This window comes from Oncorhynchus mykiss, chromosome 2, assembly GCF_057628025.1.
Source record: "Oncorhynchus mykiss isolate SJ-2025 chromosome 2, ASM5762802v1, whole genome shotgun sequence".
NCBI classification, from domain to species: Eukaryota; Metazoa; Chordata; class Actinopteri; order Salmoniformes; family Salmonidae; genus Oncorhynchus; species Oncorhynchus mykiss.
Window position 1 is genome coordinate 99338867 of NC_143023.1, and position 18958 is coordinate 99357824.

Sequence of the window (18958 nt, forward strand, 5' to 3'; positions counted from 1 at the left end):
CAGAATAGAACAACAGGAAGAAGAAGAACAGCAGAATAGAACAACATGAAGAAGAAGAACAGCAGAATAGAACAGGAAGAAGAAGAACAGCAGAATAGAACAGGAGGAAGAAGAACAGCAGAATAGAACAACATGAAGAAGAAGAAGAACAGCAGAATAGAACAACATGAAGAACATACACAGCATATTAAAGTCATTACCAGAGTCTACATGACTCACCTGAATCCCTTTCAACCCACAGAGAAAGTAATAAGCAGAGTCTACATGACTCACCTGAATCCCTTTCACCCCACAGAGAAAGTAATAAGCAGAGTCTACATGACTCACCTGAATCCCTTTCACCCCACAGAGAAAGTAATAAGCAGAGTCTACATGACTCACCTGAATCCCTTTCACCCCACAGAGAAAGTAATAAGCAGAGTCTACATGACTCACCTGAATCCCTTTCAACCCACAGAGAAAGTAATAAGCAGAGTCTACATGACTCACCTGAATCCCTTTCACCCCACAGAGAAAGTAATAAGCAGAGTCTACATGACTCACCTGAATCCCTTTCACCCCACAGAGAAAGTAATAAGCAGAGTCTACATGACTCACCTGAATCCCTTTCAACCCACAGAGAAAGTAATAAGCAGAGTCTACATGACTCACCTGAATCCCTTTCACCCCACAGAGAAAGTAATAAGCAGAGTCTACATGACTCACCTGAATCCCTTTCACCCCACAGAGAAAGTAATAAGCAGAGTCTACATGACTCACCTGAATCCCTTTCAACCCACAGAGAAAGTAATAAGCAGAGTCTACATGACTCACCTGAATCCCTTTCAACCCACAGAGAAAGTAATAAGCAGAGTCTACATGACTCACCTGAATCCCTTTCACCCCACAGAGAAAGTAATAGTACCACTGAGGATTGTCCTTGTCTATCTCCATATCTTCTGAAGAGACTGTAAAGTCCCTGTAAAAAAAAAAAAACTCTCCATTTTATGATTTTGAGAGAGCCGTCTCTAATTAAATAACATTTGATAGTTAATCCAATACAGTCGTCAATTCATCTAGATGGGCAGCAAATCAAGACAGATTCTGGAAGATCCTTACATATGATGATTATAGGTGAATTGCATGTGCATAAAAAGCTTGGTGTGGCAGATCTTACTTGTATTTAGGTTCTGTGTTGGCCAGGTTGATTTTCTTGGAATCATTGACAGTGACCGCAGCAAGAATACTCTGCTCAATAGCCATTGGGAGCACAGCATAACCACAGTAGTCAATGTGTTCTCCTAACAGTAATGAATTAAGAAAGACAATGTTTTGAGTTACGGTTACGATTTAGAGCTAGCCTTTATGAAGGATCACATTGATATATATTTTTTTCCCTGTACATCAGTTGTCTTTATACCGTATTTATGGATTTCTGCGTTATAATAGCATAGCTATATAGATATGAAATGTGTTTACATACCTATTAGATTGACTCTTCCAGGAGCTTGTGCGTAAAAAAGAGGTGCTTCTCCATACTTTTTCTCGAAGGCCTCTTTCAGGTTTTGCAACCTAGGAATACAATACATCGGGAAAATGCAAATGACTGCCCAATTCAAGGAGTGATTTGAGGAGTAAAAAAAAACTATCTTACTTTACTGTAGCCTACTATAAAATGTTTAATACATGCATGGATAGTTTTAGCAACTGTAATTACCAGTACTATTTCGAAAATTATCACGATAACTCACCTTTTATTTGCACTTATCAGAATCTTTGTCTTTGGCGGGTGTGCTGCCATTTTTTCAAACCAAATACCAGTTCTTACCGGTTGGTTTTAGACTATTGTTAAATCACCAAATCTAATTGCAACTAGATCTATCTGGAGTACTGTACTGAGGGGAAAAAATATATAGAAACACACCTAATACTATATCAGCTGACTGTCACACGAGAGTCCCGGATATTATTGAAAAGCTGATCTACGACCAGCTCTACCCACCAAAAATCGCTACCTCAAACGCTTTCTGTTAAACAAAGTAACTGTTTCTAGATCAGCTGCAAACACATTCATTGTAACAAAACGAAACAATACGGAAGAGTAGGAAAAGGGACCAGTTCAAAGGAATCACGATTCCCTCTCATGTTCACGCTGCGCAGCAAGGCATTCACGGCGGATGACGTAGAAGCGCTGGTATCTTTGCTGCGACGGTCTGCTGCCACTAGCAAGGGTGCTATCGATCTAGCTAGCTTCGTAGTAAAGATGTCTGATATGGAAGATGACTTCATGTGCGATGATGAAGAGGATTATGATCTGGTAAACTCCTCAGAAGTAAATATATATATGGATATTGTCGCTGATTACCATATACAACGTGTTTAGCTAGCTAGCTAATCAGCGTAAACATTCCATGTTGCACTCCACTTAGTAGCTAGCTAGCTAGCAGCTGAACTAGCTGTTGATGGTTCTCCCATCATTGACAGCTAACTGTTAGCTAGTTAGCCAGCTATGTCTCTAATGATTTGTTCAGTTACTATTGCAAGTTTCAACTAATTCTTGTTAAACCTTTTGCACCGTTAAACGATCCAGCTGTTTGCTTCACAAATCACCAAAACAAACACATATCATGAGCTAGCTAGCTAGCTGAATATCAATAGTGGGTGTTGATCTTGTAAACTGCAGTGATGATGAATTGTATGATTTCAGGAATACTCGGAGGACAGCAACTCTGAGCCCAATGTTGATTTAGAGAATCAATACTACAATTCAAAGGCTCTGAAGGAGGATGACCCCAAAGCAGCTCTCATCAGCTTCCAGAAGGTTAGTTATCACACACCACATACACACACATCACACATACACATACACATACACACACATCACAGCAGGCTGGTGAGGGGAGGACGGCTCATAATAATGGCTGGGATGGAGTCGTATCAAACCATGTATTTGTAATGATACCATTCTGGCCATTACTCTGAGCCTGTCCTCTCCAATTAAGGTGCCAGCAGCCTCCTGTGGCAATCCTTTTATTAAATCGATCTTTCCCCAGGTCTTAGAGCTGGAGGGTGAGAAAGGAGAATGGGGTTTCAAGGCCTTGAAACAGATGATTAAGATTAACTTCAAACTGGTAAGCAGCAGACATGACAGTAAATATGCTGTAGCATATATATATATATATATATTCAATATTTAGAAAATATATTCTTCATTGTGCTAAATATTTGATCATATTTGTTCATTTTTTGTAAAGAACTGCTACCATCCCGTACTGCCTAAATTAGCACTTGAATTACATATATATTTTTTTGTCTTTTTCCCTCCAGACAAATTTCCCTGAAATGATGAACAGGTACAAGCAGCTGTTGACATACATCCGGAGTGCAGTTACAAGAAACTATTCTGAAAAATCCATCAATTCCATCCTTGATTATATCTCAACGTCAAAGCAGGTAATGTGTGTGACATTTAAGAACAAACAATGGTGCACAGAATCAAGCATAAATCTGAGCTGTTTTGAATGATGGAAAAGTGGGTTGGTTCGGGTTGGTTCTCAATACCCTGATTTTAAAGCTAGTCCTGGACGTATATGCATGCACAATTGAGAATCTCCTGAATGTGGGGCTCCCGGGTGGCGCAGAAGTCTAAGGCACTGCATCGCAGTGCTAGCTGTGCCACAGAGAATCTGGGTTTGAGCCCAGCTGGCCGCGAACGGGAGGTTGATGGGGTGACACACAATTGGCCCAGCGTCATCCGGGTTAGGGAGGGTTTGGCTGGCAGGGATATCCTTGTCTCATCGCGCAGTAGCGACTCCTGTGGCGGGCCGGGCGCAGTGCACACTGACCAGGTCGCTAGGTGCACAGTGATTCCTCCGCCACATTGGTGCGGGCTGGCTTCCGTGTTGGATGTGTATTGGATGTGTAAGAAGCAGTGCGGCTTGGTTGGGTTGTGTTTCGGAGGACGCATGGCTCTCGACCTCCCGAGTCCGTATGGGAGTTGCAGCGATGAGACAAGACTGTAACTACCAATTGGAAGCCATGAAATTTGGGGTAAAAAAAAGAAAAGAGAAACCTCTGACTGTACAGAGGGTTCTACTTGACTTCTTTGTTTATTTTCAGATGGACTTGCTGCAAGAGTTTTATGAAACAACGTTGGATGCATTAAAGGATGCCAAAAACGACCGGCTTTGGTTTAAAACCAACACTAAAGTAGGCTTGATTTTAAAACTAAAACTTTTCATATAATGTCATTGATTCCATCCACAATATCATATATTTTTTTAATGCAAATATTAAAACATATGTGGCATATAGTTTTTATGGAGACGCTGAGGTTGATACTGTAAAGTAATTTAGTTTAATTCCTCACTCCTCCTTGTCCTATGCTTTAGCTTGGGAAGTTGTACCTGGAGAGAGAAGAGTATGGTAAGCTTCAGAAGATCCTGAGGCAGCTGCACCAGTCCTGTCAGGTGAAGAAACACTCCTCATCAATGCAATCAGAGGTTTTCACAGAGGTTTTACCACCAAATCTAATTCAGCATTATAACATCATAATGAAAACATTCTTGTGTGTTCTTAGTGACAATAGATCATTGGAATCATATTGTACGATTGTAGCCTGGTCTGAGATCTGTTTGTACTGTTTGGACAACTCCTATGGCTGTTGTCGTGACCACAGGAGGCAAGAGAACACAAACAGACCTGACGCTGGGCTAGTATGATTGTGGAATCATTCTGGAAATCTAGAATGCCCTGTTCGTCCTCAAGTGTCTGTGTGAAATTATCTCTCAAGTATTTGTTCCATGTTCTGTCTTGGTGTATAGAGGGATGATTATATTTGTCCCATGTTCTGTCTTGGTGTATAGACGGATGATTAGTATTTGTCCCATGTTCTGTCTTGGTGTATAGAGGGATGATTATATTTGTCCCATGTTCTGTCTTGGTGTATAGAGGGATGATTAGTATTTGTCCCATGTTCTGTCTTGGTGTATAGACGGATGATTATATTTGTCCCATGTTCTGTCTTGGTGTATAGAGGGATGATTAGTATTTGTCCCATGTTCTGTCTTGGTGTATAGATGGATGATTAGTATTTGTCCCATGTTCTGTCTTGGTGTATAGATGGATGATTCGTTTTTATCCCATGTTCTGTCTTGGTGTATAGACGGATGATTAGTAGTTGTCCCATGTTCTGTCTTGGTGTATAGACGGATGACGGTGAGGATGACCTGAAGAAAGGCACCCAGCTCTTAGAGATCTATGCTCTGGAGATCCAGATGTATACGGCCCAGAAGAACAACAAGAAGCTGAAGGCGCTGTATGAACAGTCTCTACACATCAAGTCTGCCATCCCTCACCCTCTCATCATGGGAGTCATCAGAGGTAGACACATCTCTACCCACACCATAACTATATAACCACGTCTCTACCTACACCTTTACTATATAACTATATAACCACATCTCTACCTACACCTTAACTATATAACCACGTCTCTACCTACACCTTAACTATATAACCACGTATCTACCTACACCTTAACTATATAACCACGTCTCTACCTACACCTTAACTATACAACCACGTCTCTACCTACACCTTAACTATATAACTATATAACCACATCTCTACCTACACCTTAACTATATAACTATATAACCACGTCTCTACCTACACCTTAACTATATAACTATATAACCACATCTCTACCTACACCTTAACTATATAACTATATAATCACATCTCTACCTACACCTTAACTATATAACTATATAACCACATCTCTACCTACACCATAACTATATAACCACGTCTCTACCTACACCTTAACTATATAACTATATAACCACATCTCTACCTACACCTTAACTATATAACTATATAACCACATCTCTACCTACACCTTAACTATATAACCTCATCTCCCCCTACACCTTAACTATATAACCACATCTCTACCTACACCTTAACTATATAACCACGTCTCTACCTACACCTTAACTATATAACCACATCTCTACCTACACCTTAACTATATAACCACATCTCTACCTACACCTTAACTATATAACTATATAACCACGTCTCTACCTACACCTTAACTATATAACCACATCTCTACCTACACCTTAACTATATAACTATATAACCACATCTCTACCTACACCTTAACTATATAACTATATAACCACGTCTCTACCTACACCTTAACTATATAACTATATAACCACATCTCTACCTACACCTTAACTATATAACTATATAACCACATCTCTACCTACACCTTAACTATATAACTATATAACCACATCTCTACCTACACCTTAACTATATAACTATATAATCACATCTCCCCCTACACCTTAACTATATAACCACGTCTCTACCTACACCTTAACTATATAACCACGTCTCTACCTACACCTTAACTATATAACTATATAACCACATCTCTACCTACACCTTAACTATATAACCACGTCTCTACCTACACCTTAACTATATAACTATATAACCACGTCTCTACCTACACCTTAACTATATAACCACGTCTCTACCTACACCTTAACTATATAACCACGTCTCTACCTACACCTTAACTATATAACTATATAACCACATCTCTACCTACACCTTAACTATATAACCACGTCTCTACCTACACCTTAACTATATAACCACATCTCTACCTACACCTTAACTATATAACCACGTCTCTACCTACACCTTAACTATATAACTATATAACTACATCTCTACCTACACCTTAACTATATAACCACATCTCTACGTACACCTTAACTATATAACCACATCTCTACCTACACCTTAACTATATAACTATATAACCACGTCTCTACCTACACCTTAACTATATAACCACATCTCTACCTACACCTTAACTATATAACCACGTCTCTACCTACACCTCACCTATATAACCACATCTCTATCTACACCTTAACTATATAACCACATCTCTACCTACACCTTAACTATATAACTATATAACCACATCTCTACCTACACCTTAACTATATAACCACGTCTCTACCTACACCTTAACTATACAACCACGTCTCTACCTACACCTTAACTATATAACTATATAACCACATCTCTACCTACACCTTAACTATATAACTATATAACCACATCTCTACCTACACCTTAACTATATAACCACGTCTCTACCTACACCTTAACTATATAACTATATAACCACGTCTCTACCTACACCTTAACTATATAACCACATCTCTACCTACACCTTAACTATATAACTATATAACCACATCTCCCCCTACACCTTAACTATATAACCACATCTCTACCTACACCTTAACTATATAACCACGTCTCTACCTACACCTTAACTATATAACCACATCTCTACCTACACCTTAACTATATAACTACGTCTCTACCTACACCTTAACTATATAACCACATCTCTACCTACACCTTAACTATATAACCACATCTCTACCTACACCTTAACTATATAACTATATAACCACGTCTCTACCTACACCTTAACTATATAACCACATCTCTACCTACACCTTTACTATATAACTATATAACCACGTCTCTACCTACACCTTAACTATATAACCACATCTCTACCTACACCTTAACTATATAACCACATCTCTACCTACACCTTAACTATATAACCACATCTCTACCTACACCTTAACTATATAACTATATAACCACATCTCTACCTACACCTTAACTATATAACCACATCTCCCCCTACACCTTAACTATATAACCACGTCTCTACCTACACCTTAACTATATAACCACGTCTCTACCTACACCTTAACTATATAACCACATCTCTACCTACACCTTAACTATATAACCACATCTCCCCCTACACCTTAACTATATAACCACGTCTCTACCTACACCTTAACTATATAACCACGTCTCTACCTACACCTTAACTATATAACCACATCTCTACCTACACCTTAACTATATAACTACATCTCTACCTACACCTTAACTATATAACTATATAACCACGTCTCTACCTACACCTTAACTATATAACTATATAACCACGTCTCTACCTACACCTTAACTATATAACTATATAACCACGTCTCTACCTACACCATAACTATATAACCACATCTCTACCTACACCTTAACTATATAACTATATAACCACATCTCTACCTACACCTTAACTATATAACCACGTCTCTACCTACACCTTAACTATATAACCACATCTCTACCTACACCTTAACTATATAACTACATCTCTAACTACACCTTAACTATATAACCACATCTCTACCTACACCTTAACTATATAACTATATAACTACATCCCTACCTACACCTTAACTATATAACCACATCTCTACCTACACCTTTACTATATAACTATATAACCACGTCTCTACCTACACCTTAACTATATAACCACGTCTCTACCTACACCTTAACTATATAACCACATCTCTACCTACACCTTAACTATATAACTACATCTCTAACTACACCTTAACTATATAACTATATAACCACGTCTCTAACTACACCTCACCTATATAACCACATCTCTATCTACACCTTAACTATATAACCACATCTCTACCTACACCTTAACTATATAACTATATAACCACATCTCTACCTACACCTTAACTATATAACCACATCTCTACCTACACCTTAACTATATAACCACATCTCTACCTACACCTTAACTATATAACCACATCTCTACCTACACCTTAACTATATAACCACATCTCTACCTACACCTTAACTATATAACCACGTCTCTACCTACACCTTAACTATATAACTATATAACCACATCTCTACCTACACCTTAACTATATAACCACATCTCTACCTACACCTTAACTATATAACTATATAACCACGTCTCTACCTACACCTTAACTATATAACCACATCTCCCCCTACACCTTAACTATATAACCACGTCTCTACCTACACCTTAACTATATAACTATATAACCACATCTCTACCTACACCTTAACTATATAACTATATAACCACGTCTCTACCTACACCTTAACTATATAACTATATAACCACGTCTCTACCTACACCTTAACTATATAACTATATAACCACATCTCTACCTACACCTTAACTATATAACCACATCTCCCCCTACACCTTAACTATATAACCACATCTCTACCTACACCTTAACTATATAACCACGTCTCTACCTACACCTTAACTATATAACCACATCTCTACCTACACCTTAACTATATAACCACGTCTCTACCTACACCTTAACTATATAACTATATAACCACATCTCTACCTACACCTTAACTATATAACCTCATCTCCCCCTACACCTTAACTATATAACCACGTCTCTACCTACACCTTAACTATATAACCACATCTCTACCTACACCTTAACTATATAACCACGTCTCTACCTACACCTTAACTATATAACTATATAACTACATCTCTACCTACACCTTAACTATATAACCACATCTCTACGTACACCTTAACTATATAACCACATCTCTACCTACACCTTAACTATATAACTATATAACCACGTCTCTACCTACACCTTAACTATATAACCACATCTCTACCTACACCTTAACTATATAACTATATAACCACGTCTCTACCTACACCTTAACTATATAACCACGTCTCTACCTACACCTTAACTATATAACCACATCTCTACCTACACCTTAACTATATAACCACGTCTCTACCTACACCTTAACTATATAACTATATAACTACATCTCTACCTACACCTTAACTATATAACCACATCTCTACGTACACCTTAACTATATAACCACATCTCTACCTACACCTTAACTATATAACTATATAACCACGTCTCTACCTACACCTTAACTATATAACCACATCTCTACCTACACCTTAACTATATAACCACGTCTCTACCTACACCTCACCTATATAACCACATCTCTATCTACACCTTAACTATATAACCACATCTCTACCTACACCTTAACTATATAACTATATAACCACATCTCTACCTACACCTTAACTATATAACCACGTCTCTACCTACACCTTAACTATACAACCACGTCTCTACCTACACCTTAACTATATAACTATATAACCACATCTCTACCTACACCTTAACTATATAACTATATAACCACATCTCTACCTACACCTTAACTATATAACCACGTCTCTACCTACACCTTAACTATATAACTATATAACCACGTCTCTACCTACACCTTAACTATATAACCACATCTCTACCTACACCTTAACTATATAACTATATAACCACATCTCCCCCTACACCTTAACTATATAACCACATCTCTACCTACACCTTAACTATATAACCACGTCTCTACCTACACCTTAACTATATAACCACATCTCTACCTACACCTTAACTATATAACTACGTCTCTACCTACACCTTAACTATATAACCACATCTCTACCTACACCTTAACTATATAACCACATCTCTACCTACACCTTAACTATATAACTATATAACCACGTCTCTACCTACACCTTAACTATATAACCACATCTCTACCTACACCTTTACTATATAACTATATAACCACGTCTCTACCTACACCTTAACTATATAACCACATCTCTACCTACACCTTAACTATATAACCACATCTCTACCTACACCTTAACTATATAACCACATCTCTACCTACACCTTAACTATATAACTATATAACCACATCTCTACCTACACCTTAACTATATAACCACATCTCCCCCTACACCTTAACTATATAACCACATCTCCCCCTACACCTTAACTATATAACCACGTCTCTACCTACACCTTAACTATATAACCACATCTCTACCTACACCTTAACTATATAACCACATCTCTACCTACACCTTAACTATATAACCACATCTCCCCCTACACCTTAACTATATAACCACGTCTCTACCTACACCTTAACTATATAACCACGTCTCTACCTACACCTTAACTATATAACCACATCTCTACCTACACCTTAACTATATAACTACATCTCTACCTACACCTTAACTATATAACTATATAACCACGTCTCTACCTACACCTTAACTATATAACTATATAACCACGTCTCTACCTACACCTTAACTATATAACTATATAACCACGTCTCTACCTACACCATAACTATATAACCACATCTCTACCTACACCTTAACTATATAACTATATAACCACATCTCTACCTACACCTTAACTATATAACCACGTCTCTACCTACACCTTAACTATATAACCACATCTCTACCTACACCTTAACTATATAACTACATCTCTAACTACACCTTAACTATATAACCACATCTCTACCTACACCTTAACTATATAACTATATAACTACATCCCTACCTACACCTTAACTATATAACCACATCTCTACCTACACCTTTACTATATAACTATATAACCACGTCTCTACCTACACCTTAACTATATAACCACGTCTCTACCTACACCTTAACTATATAACCACATCTCTACCTACACCTTAACTATATAACTACATCTCTAACTACACCTTAACTATATAACTATATAACCACGTCTCTAACTACACCTCACCTATATAACCACATCTCTATCTACACCTTAACTATATAACCACATCTCTACCTACACCTTAACTATATAACTATATAACCACATCTCTACCTACACCTTAACTATATAACCACATCTCTACCTACACCTTAACTATATAACCACATCTCTACCTACACCTTAACTATATAACCACATCTCTACCTACACCTTAACTATATAACCACATCTCTACCTACACCTTAACTATATAACCACATCTCTACCTACACCTTAACTATATAACCACGTCTCTACCTACACCTTAACTATATAACTATATAACCACATCTCTACCTACACCTTAACTATATAACCACATCTCTACCTACACCTTAACTATATAACTATATAACCACGTCTCTACCTACACCTTAACTATATAACCACATCTCCCCCTACACCTTAACTATATAACCACGTCTCTACCTACACCTTAACTATATAACTATATAACCACATCTCTACCTACACCTTAACTATATAACTATATAACCACGTCTCTACCTACACCTTAACTATATAACTATATAACCACGTCTCTACCTACACCTTAACTATATAACTATATAACCACATCTCTACCTACACCTTAACTATATAACCACATCTCCCCCTACACCTTAACTATATAACCACATCTCTACCTACACCTTAACTATATAACCACATCTCTACCTACACCTTAACTATATAACTATATAACCACATCTCTACCTACACCTTAACTATATAACCACATCTCTACCTACACCTTAACTATATAACCACATCTCTACCTACACCTTAACTATATAACCACATCTCTACCTACACCTTAACTATATAACCACATCTCTACCTACACCTTAACTATATAACCACATCTCTACCTACACCTTAACTATATAACCACGTCTCTACCTACACCTTAACTATATAACTATATAACCACATCTCTACCTACACCTTAACTATATAACCACATCTCTACCTACACCTTAACTATATAACTATATAACCACGTCTCTACCTACACCTTAACTATATAACCACATCTCCCCCTACACCTTAACTATATAACCACGTCTCTACCTACACCTTAACTATATAACTATATAACCACATCTCTACCTACACCTTAACTATATAACTATATAACCACGTCTCTACCTACACCTTAACTATATAACTATATAACCACGTCTCTACCTACACCTTAACTATATAACTATATAACCACATCTCTACCTACACCTTAACTATATAACCACATCTCCCCCTACACCTTAACTATATAACCACATCTCTACCTACACCTTAACTATATAACCACATCTCTACCTACACCTTAACTATATAACCACGTCTCTACCTACACCTTAACTATATAACCACATCTCTACCTACACCTTAACTATATAACCACGTCTCTACCTACACCTTAACTATATAACTATATAACCACATCTCTACCTACACCTTAACTATATAACCTCATCTCCCCCTACACCTTAACTATATAACCACGTCTCTACCTACACCTTAACTATATAACTATATAACCACATCTCTACCTACACCTTAACTATATAACCACGTCTCTACCTACACCTTAACTATATAACCACGTCTCTACCTACACCTTAACTATATAACCACATCTCTACCTACACCTTTACTATATAACTATATAACCACGTCTCTACCTACACCTTAACTATATAACTATATAACCACATCTCTACCTACACCTTAACTATATAACCACGTCTCTACCTACACCTTAACTATATAACTACATCTCTAACTACACCTTAACTATATAACCACATCTCTACCTACACCTTAACTATATAACTATATAACCACATCTCTACCTACACCTTAACTATATAACCACGTCTCTACCTACACCTTAACTATATAACCACGTCTCTACCTACACCTTAACTATATAACTATATAACCACGTCTCTACCTACACCTTAACTATATAACCACGTCTCTACCTACACCTTAACTATATAACTATATAACCACGTCTCTACCTACACCTTAACTATATAACTATATAACCACATCTCTACCTACACCTTAACTATATAACTATATAACCACGTCTCTACCTACACCTTAACTATATAACTATATAACCACATCTCTACCTACACCTTAACTATATAACTATATAACCACATCTCTACCTACACCTTAACTATATAACTATATAACCACGTCTCTACCTACACCTTAACTATATAACTATATAACCACGTCTCTACCTACACCTTAACTATATAACCACATCTCTACCTACACCTTAACTATATAACCACGTCTCTACCTACACCTTAACTATATAACCACATCTCTATCTACACCTTAACTATATAACTATATAACCACGTCTCTACCTACACCTTAACTATATAACTATATAACCACATCTCTACCTACACCTTAACTATATAACCACATCTCTACCTACACCTTAACTATATAACCACATCTCTACCTACACCTTAACTATATAACCACATCTCTACCTACACCTTAACTATATAACCACGTCTCTACCTACACCTTAACTATATAACCACGTCTCTACCTACACCTTAACTATATAACCACGTCTCTACGTACACCTTAACTATATAACCACATCTCTACCTACACCTTAACTATATAACTATATAACCACATCCCTACCTACACCTTAACTATATAACTATATAACCTAGACACATTCAAGGGCTCTTCCTCAAGGGTTTTCACTATTTTTCTGGCATCCTCTCTCCTCGTCTCTTTGTCAAAACGTATTGGAGAAGAAGATCCTAGGTCCCTCCTCTGTGACCTAGTCCTCCAATGGATTTTAAGTAGGAGACGAGTAGAGGGGATCCTTTATCAGGACCATGTTGTCCAGTCTCTTGTTTTTGTTTTCTCCAGAGTGTGGAGGTAAAATGCATTTGAGAGAAGGGGAGTTTGAGAAGGCTCACACAGACTTCTTCGAGGCGTTTAAGAACTACGATGAATCAGGAAGTCCTCGACGAACCACCTGTCTGAAGTACCTGGTGTTGGCCAACATGCTGATGAAGTCTGGAATCAACCCATTCGACTCACAGGAGGTATGAAAGGTCTCATTAGTGATAAGAGATTAATCTCTTAGGGATGGTTCCCCCAGACTCCGATTGAATTATTATTATTATTATTATTTATTTATTTTTAAACTTTTTCAATGAAGGTGGGAAATGTGGTTTTATGGATTAATCTCTATAGTACAGACTTTTTAGAGTTTGCTTTTGTAAAGATGTCCTAAACATATTGTATAAAGGAGCCTATCGCCGGTTCCTATTTTAGTGAACAGTTTAGTGGTACAGTTTGCATCGTGTTGGAGTATCTTTACTCACGCTGCCATTTGATTCCTCTTAGGCTAAACCCTATAAAAATGATCCAGACATCCTTGCAATGACTAACTTGGTCAGGTAATACTGCATCTCATTCACTATTCACAATCAAACTTTTCTTGGACGTGTTTTTGTTGTTGCTTTGGCTGTTTGTCTGCTACACAAACGGTTTGATTATTGAATGCAAACTGATGTTTAAACTCCCCCCTCCAGTTCCTACCAGAACAATGACATCACAGAGTTTGAGAAGATCCTGAAGACCAATCACAGTAACATAATGGATGATCCGTTCATAAGAGAACACATAGAAGGTATGGTCTATAGACGTCCCTTTCAGACTGATTCGTTAATGTTTACTTCATTAGTAAGTTAGTAAGCATGCTTTTTTTTTTTTAACAATAATAGATTTTTCTTGATTTTTTTTTTTTTTTTGTCTTTCAGAGTTATTACGAAATATAAGGACGCAAGTGCTTATCAAATTAATCAAGCCTTACACGAGAATACACATACCTTTTATTTCCAAGGTAAGATCTCTAGCATTTAATTTTATTTTGAATTTAAAAAAATATATATTTTCTCTACATTTTTAAGTTTTTATATTTTTTAACTTTTTTTTGTTTTTTTGTCTCCTTCAGGAATTAAACATCTATGTCTGCGACGTGGAAAGCCTGCTAGTTCAGTGCATTCTAGACGGGTAAATTGCATGTTGATGATATCATGATTATTGTAGAACTTTTAAATGCACCATAAGTTAATTCTTTTTTTTTAAATGAATTTACCATAATTTGACCTTCTATTTCTTCCGATACCTGTCAGCACGATCAACGGCCGCATCGACCAAGTCAACCAACTGTTGGAGCTGGATCACCAGAAGAGGAACGGAGCCCGATACATGGCTTTAGATAAATGGACGAATCAGCTGAATACTCTCAACCAGGCCATCGTCAGCAAACTGGCCTAATCAGTAGTGTAACTGAAAAAGTTACTAATTCGATGTTGAGGGGGGGGGGGGGGGGTGTATATCAACATGAGTAGTGAGTTAACCCAATTCGCCTCATTTACCATAGCAGTAAGCTTCCTTTTCAAGATGACAGTAATAGATTGATGATCTCCACAGCTTCCAATATCTAACTTACAGTCACTTCCTGTTATGTGACAGAATATTTAACGGTAGAAGTCAGAGGTGCCAGTTGCCCAGCTTGTGTTTCTTGGCCTAGGGCCTCTCTACTGGTCACAGATTAATAGTCCTGAACTAAGGAGCAAGATCAATGACAGTTTTTTTTTTTTTGTTGTGATGTCAAACTCATCTTAATCTGTGGGAAACCGGTCCCTAGTGTCCCAAAACCAACAGAGAGAAGACTGTAAAAATCCATTTCCTATCGAAGAAACATGTCCGCTCTACCACAGTATTGCCCCCTTCTAATGAAATGTGAATACGCAAATGTATTGAAGCATTAATGATGGTGAGCAGTGAGAAGGTTTCATGTCAAAATCAGCAATGGCTTTTTCTGCAAGATGTCCAGTGATCGCTGTACAGTCTTTCATAAAAGGGAGCTCCAGATTTCATGTGGTACATTGTTGTGACACTGTTCAAAACACATTTTATCTTTTGTTTTGTTACTGAAATAAAAAAAAGGTAATTTTTGCTTCACTCTAACTTTGAGTTATTTTTATTTATTCATTTATTTATTTTACAAATCATGTGGAGCCAGCCGGTGACTGATCTGTCAGCAACAACCAGGGGTGTAATGGTGACGTGGGCATATCCTAATTTTGCCAAAAATGTCCCAAGCCCGTCTGCCCGTCGAAGGGAAAGTATTCAGACCCCTTGACTTTCTTCACAATTTGTTACGTTACAGCCTTATTCTAAAATTGATTTTTTTTAAAAGTAACTCATCAATCTACACACAATACCCCATAATAACAGATTTGTATAATTATTTTTTAGAATTTAATTATTTTTTTATATTAACTGCAATATCACATTTACATATGTAGTCAGACCCTGTACTCAGTACTTAGTTGAAGCACCTTTGTCAGCGATTACAGCCTCGAGTCTTCTTTGGTATGACGCTACAAGCTTGGGACCCCTGTAGTCCAGGTGCGACACAACTAGGGCCTGTAGGACCTGCCTTGTTGATAGTGTTGTTAAGAAGGTAGAAACTAGGGCCTGTAGGACCTGCCTTGTTGATAGTGCTGTTAAGAAGGTAGAAACTAGAGCCTGTAGGACCTGCCTTGTTGATAGTGTTGTTAAGAAGGTAGAAACTAGGGCCTGTAGGACCTGCCTTGTTGATAGTGTTGTTAAGAAGGTAGAAACTAGGGCCTGTAGGACCTGCCTTGTTGATAGTGTTGTTAAGAAGGTAGAAACTAGGGCCTGTAGGACCTGCCTTGTTGATAGTGTTGTTAAGAAGGTAGAAACTAGGGCCTGTAGGACCTGCCTTGTTGATAGTGTTGTTAAGAAGGTAGAAACTAGGGCCTGTAGGACCTGCCTTGTTGATAGTGCTGTTAAGAAGGTAGAAACTAGAGCCTGTAGGACCTGCCTTGTTGATAGTGTTGTTAAGAAGGTAGAAACTAGGGCCTGTAGGACCTGCCTTGTTGATAGTGCTGTTAAGAAGGTAGAAACTAGGACCTGTAGGACCTGCCTTGTTGATAGGGCTGTTAAGAAGGTAGAAACTAGGACCTGCCTTGTTGATAGTGCTGTTAAGAAGGTAGAAACTAGGGCCTGTAGGACCTGCCTTGTTGATAGTGTTGTTAAGAAGGTAGAAACTAGGGCCTGTAGGACCTGCCTTGTTGATAGTGTTGTTAAGAAGGTAGAAACTAGGGCCTGTAGGACCTGCCTTGTTGATAGTGTTGTTAAGAAGGTAGAAACTAGGGCCTGTAGGACCTGCCTTGTTGATAGTGTTGTTAAGAAGGTAGAAACTAGGGCCTGTAGGACCTGCCTTGTTGATAGTGTTGTTAAGAAGGTAGAAACTAGGGCCTGTAGGACCTGCCTTGTTGATAGTGTTGTTAAGAAGGTAGAAACTAGGGCCTGTAGGACCTGCCTTGTTGATAGTGTTGTTAAGAAGGTAGAAACTAGGGCCTGTAGGACCTGCCTTGTTGATAGTGCTGTTAAGAAGGTAGAAACTAGAGCCTGTAGGACCTGCCTTGTTGATAGTGTTGTTAAGAAGGTAGAAACTAGGGCCTGTAGGACCTGCCTTGTTGATAGTGCTGTTAAGAAGGTAGAAACTAGGACCTGTAGGACCTGCCTTGTTGATAGGGCTGTTAAGAAGGTAGAAACTAGGACCTGCCTTGTTGATAGTGCTGTTAAGAAGGTAGAAACTAGGGCCTGTAGGACCTGCCTTGTTGATAGTGTTGTTAAGAAGGTAGAAACTAGGGCCTGTAGGACCTGCCTTGTTGATAGTGTTGTTAAGAAGGTAGAAACTAGGGCCTGTAGGACCTGCCTTGTTGATAGTGTTGTTAAGAAGGTAGAAACTAGGGCATGTAGGACCTGCCTTGTTGATAGTGCTGTTAAGAAGGTAGAAACTAGGGCCTGTAGGACCTGCCTTGTTGATAGTGTTGTTAAGAAGGTAGAAACTAGAGCCTGTAGGACCTGCCTTGTTGATGGTGATGTTAAGAAGGTAGAAACTAGGACCTGTAGGACCTGCCTTGTTGATAGTGTTGTTAAGAAGGTAGAAACTAGAGCCTGTAGGACCTGCCTTGTTGATGGTGATGTTAAGAAGGTAGAAACTAGGACCTGTAGGACCTGCCTTGTTGATAGTGTTGTTAAGAAGGTAAAGCATCACTTTATTATAGACAGACTTCTCGCCATCTAAATACTGTCGTATCAATATGTTTTGACCATGACAGTTTACAGTCCAGGGTTACACCAAGCAGGTTTAGTCACCTCAACTTGCTCAATTTCCACATTATTCATAATGAGATTTAGTT

The 18958-nt window shown here is 38.0% G+C and overlaps 2 protein-coding genes across 8 annotated transcripts in view; one reads left to right on the forward strand and one right to left on the reverse strand.

Moving 5' to 3' along the window:
- Positions 1 to 1994, reverse strand: part of galk2 (galactokinase 2) — an 11943-nt gene extending 9949 nt beyond the window's left edge. The window contains exons 1-4 of one of the 2 annotated variants that reach the window (XR_016490193.1): positions 1731 to 1867; positions 1463 to 1551; positions 1157 to 1280; positions 868 to 958 (exon numbers count right to left, since the gene is read on the reverse strand). Coding sequence is in view for 1 of the 2 variants with exons in the window: in XM_036960677.2 (XP_036816572.1) it covers positions 868 to 958; positions 1157 to 1280; positions 1463 to 1551; positions 1731 to 1780 (354 nt within the window). In the remaining variant the exon portion in view is untranslated. Of the gene's footprint in view, positions 1 to 867; positions 959 to 1156; positions 1281 to 1462; positions 1552 to 1730 lie in introns of both variants that reach the window. The other variant, XM_036960677.2, reaches the window with a different exon arrangement.
- A 119-nt stretch (positions 1995 to 2113) lies between these two features.
- On the forward strand, positions 2114 to 16688 carry cops2 (COP9 signalosome subunit 2). 6 transcript variants are annotated; one of them, XM_036960665.2, is made up of 13 exons: positions 2114 to 2311; positions 2687 to 2800; positions 3033 to 3110; positions 3307 to 3432; positions 4099 to 4188; positions 4371 to 4448; positions 5187 to 5361; positions 14574 to 14752; positions 15057 to 15109; positions 15245 to 15342; positions 15473 to 15555; positions 15667 to 15725; positions 15848 to 16688. In XM_036960665.2, the coding sequence occupies exons 1-13, from the start codon at positions 2123 to 2125 to the stop codon at positions 15990 to 15992; spliced, it is 1467 nt and encodes a 488-aa protein (XP_036816560.2). In that variant the 5' UTR covers positions 2114 to 2122; the 3' UTR covers positions 15993 to 16688. The 6 variants fall into 6 exon arrangements, with proteins under 6 accessions (XP_036816560.2, XP_036816564.2, XP_036816551.1 ...); XM_036960669.2 differs by having other exon boundaries at positions 2114 to 2296; XM_036960656.2 differs by having other exon boundaries at positions 2177 to 2296; positions 4371 to 4493.
- Positions 16689 to 18958: the final 2270 nt, after the last annotated feature.